This window comes from Cnephaeus nilssonii, assembly GCF_951640355.1.
Source record: "Cnephaeus nilssonii genome assembly, contig: SUPER_24_unloc_1, whole genome shotgun sequence".
NCBI classification, from domain to species: domain Eukaryota; kingdom Metazoa; phylum Chordata; class Mammalia; order Chiroptera; family Vespertilionidae; genus Cnephaeus; species Cnephaeus nilssonii.
Window position 1 is genome coordinate 238,193 of NW_027645571.1, and position 12,253 is coordinate 250,445.

The following is a 12,253-nucleotide window of genomic DNA, read 5'->3' on the forward strand; positions in this document are numbered from 1 at the left end:
AAAATATGTTTTTATTGATTTTAGAGAGAGAGGGAGAAAGAGAAACATAGATGTCAGAGAGAAACATCCATCAGCTGCCTCCTGCAACTCCCCACACTGGCATGTGCCCTGACCGGGAATCAAACCCTGCGTGACCTCCTGGTTCATAGGTGATGCTTAATCACTGAGCCATGCCAGCCGGGCAGGAGGGGCATGTTAAAGGCAACTGAGAGGGTGTAAGAAACCCACTCCCGGTGCCTGGAAGACCCCGCCTCATGCATTCGTGAGCCGGCTCGCTGAACACACCCCGCTGTGTCCAGCTCCGTCCCGCCACCCCGTGGCGCTGGCCCTGTTGGGAGGGGATGCCACTGTCCGGGCCTCATTCCGTCCTCACTCCCGTCCTGTGTTCCGCAGGAGCTGGACGGCCTCTTGGGAATCAACCGCATGACACACCAGTTGCTGAGCAGGTACCTGTCGCTGGACAGCTTCGACGCCATGTTCCGGGAGGCCAACCACAACGTGTCCGCGCCGTACGGGAGGATCACCCTGCACGTCTTCTGGGAGCTCAACTACGACTTCCTGCCCAACTACTGCTACAACGGCTCCACCAACCGGTGAGCACCGCCAGGCGGGTCCCGGCGCCCCACCCAGGGGTCTGAGCAGGCCAGGCCAGGCCCCACCAGGTCCTCGGTCGCGGTCCTCGCTGCCCACGGACCCGGCCGCCTGGGCTTGGAGACTGTTTCCTGGGCTCCCTGACGCTCTTCGTTTCTGAACTCCGGGCACATTTACCGGCCGTCACGGTGTTTGTGTCTCGGGCATGTTCTGGTGTAGATTTCCTGGAGTTTTTCTATGATTATTATTTCAGTTAACGAGGAGGGAGGTTTAACTGATTGTTTAAATGGAAAAATGATGAATATTTAAAAATCGTTACATTTTCTTTTTCCTTGTTCTTCTTTAGATTTGTTCGGACAGTATTACCGTTTTCTCAGGAATTTCAAAGGGACAAACAGCCAAATGCACAGCCCCAGTATTTGCATGGGTCCAAGGTAGGCTTTTGTGTGTGTTATGGTTTTGTGTGTGTGTGTGTGTGTGTTATGATTTTTTTTTTGTGTATGTGTGTGTGTTATGATTTTTAAGGTCACACTTTAGCAGATTTTGAAGTTCACTTTAAATCAATTCAGTTACGATGGTTTAACTCTATCATGCCAGGTATGAAATGTTATTGTTTTATTGATGGGTTGATTTTTAGAAAGAGAGGGAGGGAGGAGGGAGAGAGAAACATTGGCGTGTGAGGGAAATGTCAGTCCGCTGCCCCCGGCACGCCCCTGAGCCTGCAACCCCGGCACGGCCCTGGCCTGCCCGGGCGTCGAATAGGCAGCCCTTTGGTGCCCGGACAACACCCGCCGGAGCCTCACCAGACAGGGCAAAGCGTTACTGGGTTTTTGTTTGTTTATCTTTTTATCCACTGGGTGCACAATCATCTCACCACAGCTGATGTTACTGGGGAAACAGGGCTGTATTTTATTGAGTTAAAAAAAATCAAACTCCAAGCACAGTGACTCAGATGACGAAGACACACCCTTAGCCCTGGCTCTGCTGGTTGGGTGTCGTCTCGTGCACCGTAAGGTCTCTGGTTCAGTTCCAGGCCTGTGCACGTGCCAGGGTTGTATTTCTCTTTCCCTCTTTCTTCCTCTCTCTTCAAAAAACAATCAATAAACTATTAAAAAAAATAACAATAATAATAATGTGCTCTCCCTCCGAGGAGCATGGCCCTGCCCTTCCCATCCCCCTCTCCTTCCCCCTCAGGCACATATCTGCTAAACTCCAAGGGACCTCCCAAGACTTGCAACCGGGGGAGCAGTGGGCAGCGGCAGGTCGTCCTGGACGACCCCCTGAACCTGCCTCTCAGGCCCCTTCGCTCTGGCTTCTCCGGGCTCTGCTTTTGCTTCTTCTGGGCTCTTCCTTGTTCTAAATGTCTTTTTGCTTCAGTCAACAAATTCCTGCTTTTCTACCAGAAAAAGATAAAAAGACACACCCACTGGAAACAGCACGGGGTTAGGACGCAGCTTCTCAGGGAGGGCCGGGCACGACCGGCTTCCTCTTCCCCGCGCCCTCGGGGGTGGTGTTGGTGCTCTTCCTCCGAGGGGGTGGCCCCTGCGGGCTGAGCAGCCCTGGGCTCTGACGGGAAGCTCGGGGCTGAGATTCGGGCAGGACGTCCTCCTCACAGGCGCGCGAGGAGCCTGCTCACCTAACGACACAGAGGGCCCCTTCAGGCCTCTCAGGGGAAAGACACGGTGCGTGTCCGCGGGGCCGGCAGGCGGGTGTCGGGTGAACGGGAAGCCGGGGCTGGCGGAGGGAGAAGCGGCCTGGTTCCCGGGGACACGTGGGATTTCGAGCGGAGAGTGAGGCTGCTACGGCCCGCCGTGCGCTTACGGCACCGAGGGGTCCGTGGGAAAGAGGAACCGGGAGCCGAGCTGGTTTTCCTGGTCGCGTCCTCACTTCCTCCTGCCCCGGCGTCTGAGGGGCTGAGGAGGAGCCAGAAGTCTGGCCTTGGAAGGGAGGGCGTTCGGGGACTGACCCCAGGTCTGCGCAGCCTCTGGCCGGAGCGGGGGGTCATGCCATCTCAAGGGGTAGCTTCCTGGGTTGGTTCTGAGAGACGTCCCCACAGCTCTGTTCTCAGTCCTGCTGCTGCCCAGAGGCGTCTGTGTGTCTCGGGGTCAGAGGCTTCGGAGACTCGTTCTGTGTTTTGTTTTGTTCATCCTCATGGAGGACATTTTGCCATTGATATTTAGAGAGAGTGGGAGGGAGAGGGTAGGGGAGAGAGAGATAGAGAGAGAGAGAAAGAGAGGGACAGAAACGCATTGATTGGTTGCCTCCCATGACTCTCGGGGCGCATGCCCGGGTTGTGGGCTCGATCCCTAGTAGGTGGCGTGAAGGAGGTGCCTGATCAATCATTCTTATCATTGGCTAGAGGCCCAGTGCACGAATTCGTGCACGGGTGGGGTCCTTCGTGGTGGCCTGCGGGGATCGGGCCCAGCTCGCACCCCCAGCCTTACAGCCAGCCTCGCAGCCCCACCGGGCACCCCGCCTTGGCCTGGCGCTGCCCCCTAACCTGCTCCACCGCTGTCCTACTCTCTTCGGGGCCCATCAGGGCCAGCAGTGCCTCCACTGCCAGCATCATATCTGATGCCCGCCATGTTCCACGCCGCCCCTGGTGGTCAGCACACGTCATAGTGAGCGGTCGAACTCCCAGTCTTTCGAACTCCCGGTCAAACGCCCAGTGGAATGCCCACCCCAGGGGACAATTTGCATAGTAGGCTTTTATTATGTGCAATGTTTCTGTCTCTCCTTCTCCCTTCCTCTCCCTGAAATCATTAAAAATATTAATAAAGCCGAAATCGGTTTGGCTCAGTGGATAGAGCGTCGGCCTGCGGACTGAAAGGTCCCAGGTTCGATTCCGGTCAAGGGCATGTACCTTGGTTGCGGGCACATCCCCAGTAGGGGGAGTGCAGGAGGCAGCTGGTCGATGTTTCTCTCTCATCGATGTTTCTAGCTCTCCATCCTTCTCCCTTCCTCTCTATAAAAAATCAATAAAAAACATATTTAAAAAAATGTATATTAATAAAAAGATATTAAGCTGTCAAGTGCAAATATATCAAGGTGTGTGCGGTGCAGCTACAGACGTCCCGAGAGGGAAATGCATAGCCTGGGTGCTTCCTGCTGCGTGTGAGCCCACGTCCTTAGACGGCTTTGCAGTCCCCGTCGACCGAAAACCACGCCGAGCACCTTGATCACGCGCCCACCCTGAGGGGCTGCTTTCCCAGCTCCCACTGCCCCTCGGGGTCTGTCCTCCAGGGTGTCCCCCGGAGGCTGGGGGCCGCCCTGTTGCAGCAGTAAGGCGCTAAGATGTATTCCGGTCTCAGTCCAGGACCTCGAAGTGGCATCTGTGGAATGGCCACTTAAATAAGGTTGAAAACCCAGTTTAGAGAAACCAAGATGGCGGCACAGGTAAACACCTGAACTGCTGCCTCGCACAACGATTTCAAAACTACAACTACAAGGCAAAACGGACATCCTCCAGAACCACAGGAAGGCTGGCTGAGTGGAAATTCTACAACTAGAAGGGAAGAGAAAAGCACACTGAGATCCCAGTTTATATTTCCTGTGTCCGAAGCTTGTCTTCAGGCCCATCAGATTCCGTGGGTGCCCCCTCCCCACCCCCAAGGGTGCTGTGTGTTGAGGGCGCCTGTGCACAGTAATGCTCCATCGTCGTGTGTAGGGGCCCCTTGTCAGTGCACCACGGGAGTTCTCACAGCACGCGTCCTGTGTCCACAGGCTCTGAACCTGGCCTACTCCAGCATTTACGGCAGCTACCGGAACTTCGTGGGCCCCCCCCACTTCCAGGTCATCTGCCGGCTGCTCGGCTACCAGGGCATCGCGGTCGTCATGGAGGAGCTGCTGAAGGTCGTCAAGAGCCTGGTACGCTCCCTCGCTGCACCGCCTCTGCCCCGTGAAGGGTCCTGCCCCCTCCCACGAAATGCTCAGACACCAGCTGGCGTGCAGCTCAGATCTGACACTGCCCAGTTCCCTTCAGATCCCCCAGGTTAAGGGCTCAGTCCCACAAGACTGCCCTCCAGACCCCCAGACTCCACCCGCATGTCCGGGCTGTCGCCTGCGCCTCCCGACCAGCTGCCATCAGCCAGAGGCTCCTGCCACCCCGTCCCCTCCCCGCCCCCCCGCCCCCCGGGTTCAGTTGCTAGAGCAGCTCACGGGACTCAGGCAACTAGTTCCTCCCAGGTGAGCAGGCCGTCCTGGATACCTGTTCCGTGCTCTTATCCGAGGGAACTTGGTAAAATCTTAATCCTGAGCCCATTGTTTTCAAGATTTTCATGTCTTCCCATGTGTTATAAACTAACCAAGAGGAAGCTTGACGCTCCGTTTCTGTCCATGTAATTAAAGCTGTTAACGCAGAAGCGGATAGAATTCTAAGATGACAGAATCTAAGCTAGGTGGGTCAGGACCCAGAAGCAGTTAGAATACAGATGAGCGGGGTCACTGGCCTCAGCCGTGACCCATGACAGACCCCCGCCAGGACCCCCGTGTGGCCTCCCTCAAAGCTGTGCCCCTTGGCAGGTGGTTGGGGCCCAAGGTGACCCGGTCTCTGTTTAGCTGAGGAGTCCGGACACGGGCCTGGCGGGTGCCGCTGCCTCGCGCCCTGCCCTCCCCGGGCCACGCCTCCAGCCACGCGCGTGGCCACAGCCTCTGCAGGGAGCTGCTTCCGACCCTGCGCTCCCCGGTTTCACAGCCCGGAGGGCTGTCAGTCCTTCGCATCGCCCTGCGTCTTAGACCCCGTGTCACGGGTCCCGTGGGCCGTCCCCCCTCGGGGACAGGCCCGGCCTGTGGCGGACGCAGCCCCTGTCTCCGCAGCTGCAGGGCACCATCCTGCAGTACGTGAAGACGCTGATGGAGGTGATGCCCAAGATCTGCCGCCTGCCCCGGCACGAGTACGGCTCCCCGGGTGAGTGCGGGCGTCTCCCTGGAAGGCGTGGGGTGGATGGGGGAGAGGCTGTGGAGCCCAGGGGCGGTGCCCGGCCTACACGGACCCCCCCCTGCGGGAGAGGTTGGTGTCGGGCAGCGGCGTCTCCTTCCTGGGCCTGGGGGCGGTGCCAGAGGGCGCTCTGTGGGCCCAGCTGTGCCGTGGGGGGTTCGGGCCCCTCCAACACCCCCCAACCTGCCCCCCTCGCCTCCAGGCATCCTGGAGTTCTTCCACCACCAGCTGAAGGACATCGTGGAGTACGCGGAGCTGAAGACGGTGTGCTTCCAGAACCTGCGGGAGGTGGGCAACGCCGTCCTCTTCTGCCTGCTCATCGAGCAGAGCCTGGTGAGCGAGCGCCGCCCCCTCCCCCCGCCCCCAGCACGGCCATCACCCCCCCACAGCATGGCCGTCACCCCCAGAGGGACATCACCCCCAGCATGGCCATCACCCCCAGGGGGACAGAGGGCGTTGGGAGAGGCTTCGTCTATGGGGTCATTCAGGGGGTAGGCAGGACTGCACCCTCTTATTCACGACGCTTTAGACCGGGCGTCCTCAAACTACGGCCCGCGGGCCACATGCAGGTGTTTTTGCCGTTTTGTTTTTTTACTTCAAAATAAGATATGTGCAGTGTGCATAGGAATTTGTTCATAGTTTTTTTTAAACTATAGTCCGGCCCTCCAACGGTCTGAGGGACAGTGAGCTGGCCCCCTGTTTAAAAAGTTGGAGGACCCCTGCTTTAGACTCTCATTTTAATTACGTTCCTGCCCTGGAAACCCCAAAGTGCCGTGTAGTGCGTGTGAGAACGTTTTAGTGCGTGAGCATGGTGAACAGCAACACAGGGCCCCCATATATGGAGCTGACCCTCAACATGGGTGTGAACTGGGCGTCTCCGCGGAGAAGTCCACGTGTCAGTGTACCGCGTCGCTCACACCCGATCAGCGCGCGCCCCCCCCACCCCCCCCGCCACCAGCCCCCGACGGCTCTGCCCGTCTCCTGCGAACTGACCCCCTCACGCCGCCTTCTCCTGCTCCGTCCTAGTCTCTAGAAGAAGTGTGTGACCTGCTGCACGCAGCCCCCTTCCAGAACATCCTGCCGCGGGTCCACGTGAAAGGTGAGCTGGGACACCGCGCAGTGACGTGAGTGTGGAACACGGAAGCGTGTCAGGCTCTCTGTGATGTGATCTCTTCCACGGGCTCCAGAGCAGACGGGCTGGGTGCGGGGTGTGAGCCCAGCGTGACTGGAGTTGGAAATGCAGAAGGTCACTCTCCTGGGCTTTGCTGTTTATTGCATTTGTATTTTTCAGTAAATTTTCAAAAGTGAAGGTTGGACAGAAACTCATTCCTGCCGCTGTGAAAACAGCGAAGGGGTCGGTTCTGTGCGTGAACTTCCAGCGATAACCTGCATGTGCCATGTTCCTTTCACAACCTTCCCGGGTCTGTTTGTATAAACTAACCGCCGTGACCGCTTTTCACACACGAGACAGAGTGTCTGCCGCTTTTTCCCACTGCAGAGGGAGAGCGACTCGATGCCAAGATGAAGCGGCTGGAAGCCAAGTACGCGCCCCTGCACCTCGTCCCTCTGATTGAGAGGCTGGGGACCCCCCAGGTAATCTGGGTCGGCAGCCGCTGTTGTTCATGGGGCGTCCACGCCGGGTCTGGGTGAGGCCGGTGGGCCGGCTCCGGGGGGCCCGGACCAGGAGGCATCTGCAGGCGGCTGGATGGCTCCACTCGGCCCAGGGTCTCCAGCGGGTCCGTCACAGGACCTGGCCCCGGGGCATTTCGAATCGCTGCGTCTGGAATGGGCGTAGAACCCCTCCCGGCAGGTGAGACGCCTGCAGAGGGGTCGCCCGCTCCGGAGTCCATCTCTCGTGACGAAGGCTTGGTCCCGGGCGTTTAAGAACAAGCGGGGGGGGGGGGGGGGGGGGGAATTCTCCGCTGGTCCACGGTCCTTGGTCTCAGCACGTCACCCTTTCGGACCAGACGGTGCTTTGTTGTGGGGCTTTCCCGTGACTTGTCGGCTGTGACGCCGTGTCCCTGGCCTCTGCCCGTTAGCCGCCCCTAGACTCGCCCCGTGTGGTGGCGATGCACGTGTCTGCACACGTGGCCACGGTGCTCTGCAGGCGCCATCGTTCTGTCCTCCACCGGGCACCCCACTGAATCTTGTAAGACGGGGAATCCTGACCTTTCTCTTGTCTGGTGCTTCTGCGAGTGAAGATCGTTTCCCACGAAGTCAGAAGGAAAACGGGGCTCGTGGGTTCAGCCGCGACCTCCCGTGGGGCCCCATCGTGTGCTGTCCTTCCCGCAGCAAATCGCCATAGCGAAAGAGGGGGACCTGCTGACCAAGGAGCGTCTGTGCTGCGGCCTGTCCATGTTCGAGGTCATCCTGACGCGGATCCGGACCTTCCTGGACGACCCCATCTGGCGCGGGCCTCTGCCCAGCAACGGGGTCATGCACGTGGACGAGTGTGTCGAGTTCCACAGGCTGTGGAGCGCCATGCAGTTTGTGTACTGCATCCCCGTGGGCACGCACGAGTTCACGGTCGAGTAAGTGTGCGCTCTGGGCACGGGGAGGTGGGTGCTGAGCTGCTTTAAAGCTACTTCGGTGCAGGTTCTCGCGTGGCTCGGGGCTCGGCCTCTGGGGGTCGACCCTGGAAACTTCGGCACGTGGGTGTGCATTCCTCCAGCCAGGGCCCCAGCCTCATGAAGTCCTTCCAGGAGGGTCTGCGATCTAAAAATGGGTTAGGAAATGGGGTGCCAGAGGAACCCGGAGGGGTCTTCACCAGAAATGGACACGCTGCCGCCTGCCCAGTTTCCCCAGCAGGTGGCTGGATCGTGGAGACAGAGTCAGATGCAGGAAAGACTTTCATTGGTCGCCCATTCTGCTCAGGGCTTCTTGTTTTTTAGTCCTCACTTGATATTTTTCCATTCATTTTAGAGAGAGTGGAAGGGAAATTGAGAGAGAGAGAGAAACATCAACAAGGAGAGAATCGTTGATCAGCTGCCTCCTGCAAACCCCTCAGTGGGGATCAAGCCTGCAACCCTGGCATGTGACCTGGCGGGAATCGAACCCTGACCTCCTGGTTCACAGGTTGACGCTCAACTGCCGAGCCACACTGGCCGGGTGCTTATGGCTTCTTGTTTGCAGGCAGTGCTTTGGCGACGGACTGCACTGGGCCGGCTGCATGATCATCGTTCTCCTCGGGCAGCAGCGGCGCTTTGCTATCCTGGATTTCTGCTACCATCTGCTTAAAGTCCAGAAACACGATGGCAAAGATGAGATCATCAAAAACGTGGTACGTGGACGAAAGCCCTGGGTCCTGCGGTGAAGTTTCACGGTAAAGCATGCTTTCTGTCTATGACAGCTTCTTCCTCGGGCGATGTTTTCCATCCCTGCACATAAGGTGCCGCCGAGTGAAGCTTCCCTTTCGTTCTCAAAATGCATCGTCATGCCGAAACCGGTGTGGCTCAGTGGATAGAGCGTCAGCCTGTGGACTGAAGGGTCCCAGGTTCGATTCCGGTCAAGGGCATGTACCTTGGTTGCGGGCACATCCCCAGTGGGGGGTGTGCAGGAGGCAGCTGATCGATGTTTCTCTCTCATCGATGTTTCTAACTCTCTATCTCTCTCCCTTCCTCTCTGTAAAAAATCAAAAAAATGTATATTTTTTTTAAAAGGCATCGTCATGAAATTGGAGAGTCGAGCAGTCTGACTGTGAAAATGCCAAGTCGCCCATTTTTATCCTCTTCGGGGTTCTTGGGTCTGTGTCCCAATGTGGAGCCTCCTGGGACCTGCGCTCAGGCCCTTGGCCTCCCGCCTGGTCTCCTGGCTTGCTTTGCGGTCGTCGGAGTGCGCTTTTTGGCTGCTCTTTAGATCTTTTTGTCTTTTTCATTTTCTGAAATGTTTGTCATTAGATTCTCGAAAACACTCAGACATTATCTATTTACGTATCTCTCTCTCTCGTTTCCCTGTTGCAGCCTTTGAAGAAGATGGTGGAGAGAATTCGCAAGTTCCAGATCCTGAACGACGAGATCATCACCGTCTTGGACAAGTACCTGAAGTCTGGCGATGGGGAGAGCACGCCCGTGGAGCACGTGCGCTGCTTCCAGCCCCCGATCCACCAGTCGCTGGCCAGCAACTGAGGACGCGCCTGTGGCCTGCGTTGGGAGTCCCGGTCCCGGCTGCGTTTGTCACTGTAGGGCATGTTTTTCTTGTCACAAGCCAGTGAGATTTGTAGGGACTATTTGCCAGTGTCCTTGTACCTGTGAAAGGGCACTTTTCGATCGGAAAGCCTAAATTTATAAAATCGACTTATTTTTCTAGCCTAAAATTGTCTATGCTTTTGGTAATTAGGAAGTCTGAGACTGTCGGCTGCCGATTGCTGCCTTCCCGTTCTTACATTTATTTTCTGTTTTCCTGTGTAATGTCCAAGTGCCGCCGGGGGTCATCCCTGTATTCCTCGGCAAAGGGTCAGAGAAGTTTAGGGAAAGATTCATGAACTTCAGCAAGGGAACATGGATAGCTAATTGTAATAAAAGTCGTTACCAATTAGAATGGAAGTTAATGATTCTTTAGCTTTTGTTAGGCCTTTTGCTAATGGTCTTTTATGAATTAAAGTCATTCTTTCCTTCTCTATTTGTGTAAATTCTTTAAGAAAATAGTGAACTTGACTCCTTGTTTCTACTAAATCCACTTGTAACAACGTCTAATTTGCGAGGGATGATTTAAATCAGATGTCCTCAAACTACGGCCCGCGGGCCACATGCGGGTGTTTTTGCCGTTTTGTTTTTTTACTTCAAAATAAGATATGTGCAGTGTGCATAGGAATTTGTTCATAGTGTTTTTTTTTAAACTATAGTCCGGCCCTCCAACGGTCTGAAGGACAGTGAACTGGCCCCCTGTTTAAAAAGTTTGAGGACCCCTAATTTAAAGGATGTAGAAATGAAAGGAATGGAATCTCCTTGCTTTCCTTCATGTGCTGTGACCACCTGTGTGTGTGTGCTTGGACAAGGCACTTTGTCTGCTTACCTGGGCCCTTGGAGTCTGAGTCTCGGCCACCATGGCCTGGGAGAAGGAGCAAGTTATCTGTGTCTGGACACAGAGCACCGACTACAGGAACCAGGGTGAGATGTTCCCTGTGCCGCTCAACATGGAAGTGTTTTCTTGTGAACTGCTAACCTTGGGACCAACCCGCATTCTGATGGAGGCAGTATCTGTCCTCAGCGCATAGTGAAAGGCTAGAATCTCATGAAAAATGACTGTGATGATGACCTAACTCAGATTCCTGCGTTTTAGCAGTGTTAGAAACCAAACCAAAGGTAGTAATCACTTATGGAAAACACAAGTGCTCTAAGATGCTAATTGAACCTCCTGGTTATAGGTTGATGCTCAACCACTGAGCCACACTGGCAGGGCCCAATAGAAAAATTAATGGAACAGAATAGAAGGTGTAATAAGAGACCCAAATCCAAAGATAAAATTTTTTTAAATATATTTTATTGATTTTTTACAGAGAAGAAGGGAGAGGGATAGAGTTAGAAACATCGATGAGAGAGAAACATCCATCAGCTGCCTCCTGCACACCTCCCACTGGGGATGTGCCCTGTACTTACTACACAAACCTCAAAGGACTGTCAACCAATTCCTTTGCAAACACGATCCTCTGCTACCCTCTTGCGGCCATTCAAGGAATGACACCTTTGTGCTTCTGTCCGTGGTGCTGAAACCCCCGCTATTGCCCTGTGAACACGACGAAAAATTCTACCGGGGGGGGGGGGGGGGGGAAGAAAAGAAAAAAACACCGACAAAATCATCGAGGCTGTCCAGGGCGGCAATCATTTTTATTTATTTATGATTGCACTGAAGCCACGGGTCTGGATTGTGCACCCCTTCCCGCCCCAGCCCTACAAAGGGAGCCTTGGCTGCTGCACTGACATCAGGAAGCTGTGCGTTTGCGATGTCAGTCCGTAACCTAGAGGCTGCCGTCAGTACCTAGGAGGCCGCCATTATTGAGGCAGCCAGTCCGTACAGCGAGGTGCTAGGAGTGTCGCGAGACTCAGCGTCCTCGCGAGAGGCCGCCATTTTGGGGGCTTGCCGTAACATGGAAGCCGCCATTATTGAGGTGTTCCGTACGGGGGAAGCCACCGCTAACGAAAGCGGCCAGTACCAAACAGGACGCTCTTAATGAGGCAGCCAGTAACCTGCAGGCCGCCATTAATGAGGCAGTCATTCAGTTCCGGGAGATGCAGCTCCGGGTGGAGGTCTGGGGTTTAAGGAATTTCCGTGGGTGATGATGATGGTGGAGAGGACAAGCCGTATGATCCCGCTGTACAGAATAGAAAGTCAAGCCCCCAAGACAGGGACGTGACTTCCAAGCACGTTCGCCAAGAACCGCAGGGCCGGGAGGGCCCTGACCGGCCGTGAAGGGGCCTCGCTACCGCCGAGGATCTGATGGAGCGGGCGGGGCGGGGCTTCCGGACGCGCGCTCACGTTCCCCCGCCTCCGGGGGGACCCATTGGCTTTCCATTATCGCCCTTTTCCGGGGCAAGAAAAACTGGTGGCACGGCCGGAAGCGCGGTGGCCCTCGGGTTCGAGACAACGGCGCCGTTTAAGGGAGAGCGAGCGTCCTGGTACCATTGGAGCCGCTAGGTTCTTCACCCAGGCTCCGGCCCAAATTGGAAAAAAACCTACAAAGTCCTGACGGCCTATAGAAGGGCGCTGAGGACCGCGAAGCAAACGGCGCCC

General features: G+C 56.1%; 1 protein-coding gene across 1 annotated transcript in view; it reads left to right on the top strand.

The window, feature by feature from the left end:
- CYFIP1 (cytoplasmic FMR1 interacting protein 1) overlaps positions 1-10,142 on the top strand; it is a 32,320-nt gene extending 22,178 nt beyond the window's left edge. Inside the window, 10 exon segments of the mRNA XM_079800864.1 lie at positions 394-593; positions 938-1,025; positions 4,315-4,458; positions 5,407-5,497; positions 5,730-5,860; positions 6,554-6,626; positions 7,026-7,120; positions 7,820-8,058; positions 8,660-8,807; positions 9,487-10,142. Coding sequence (XP_079656990.1) covers positions 394-593; positions 938-1,025; positions 4,315-4,458; positions 5,407-5,497; positions 5,730-5,860; positions 6,554-6,626; positions 7,026-7,120; positions 7,820-8,058; positions 8,660-8,807; positions 9,487-9,651 — 1,374 coding nt within the window. The 3' untranslated portion in view covers positions 9,652-10,142.
- Positions 10,143-12,253: the final 2,111 nt, after the last annotated feature.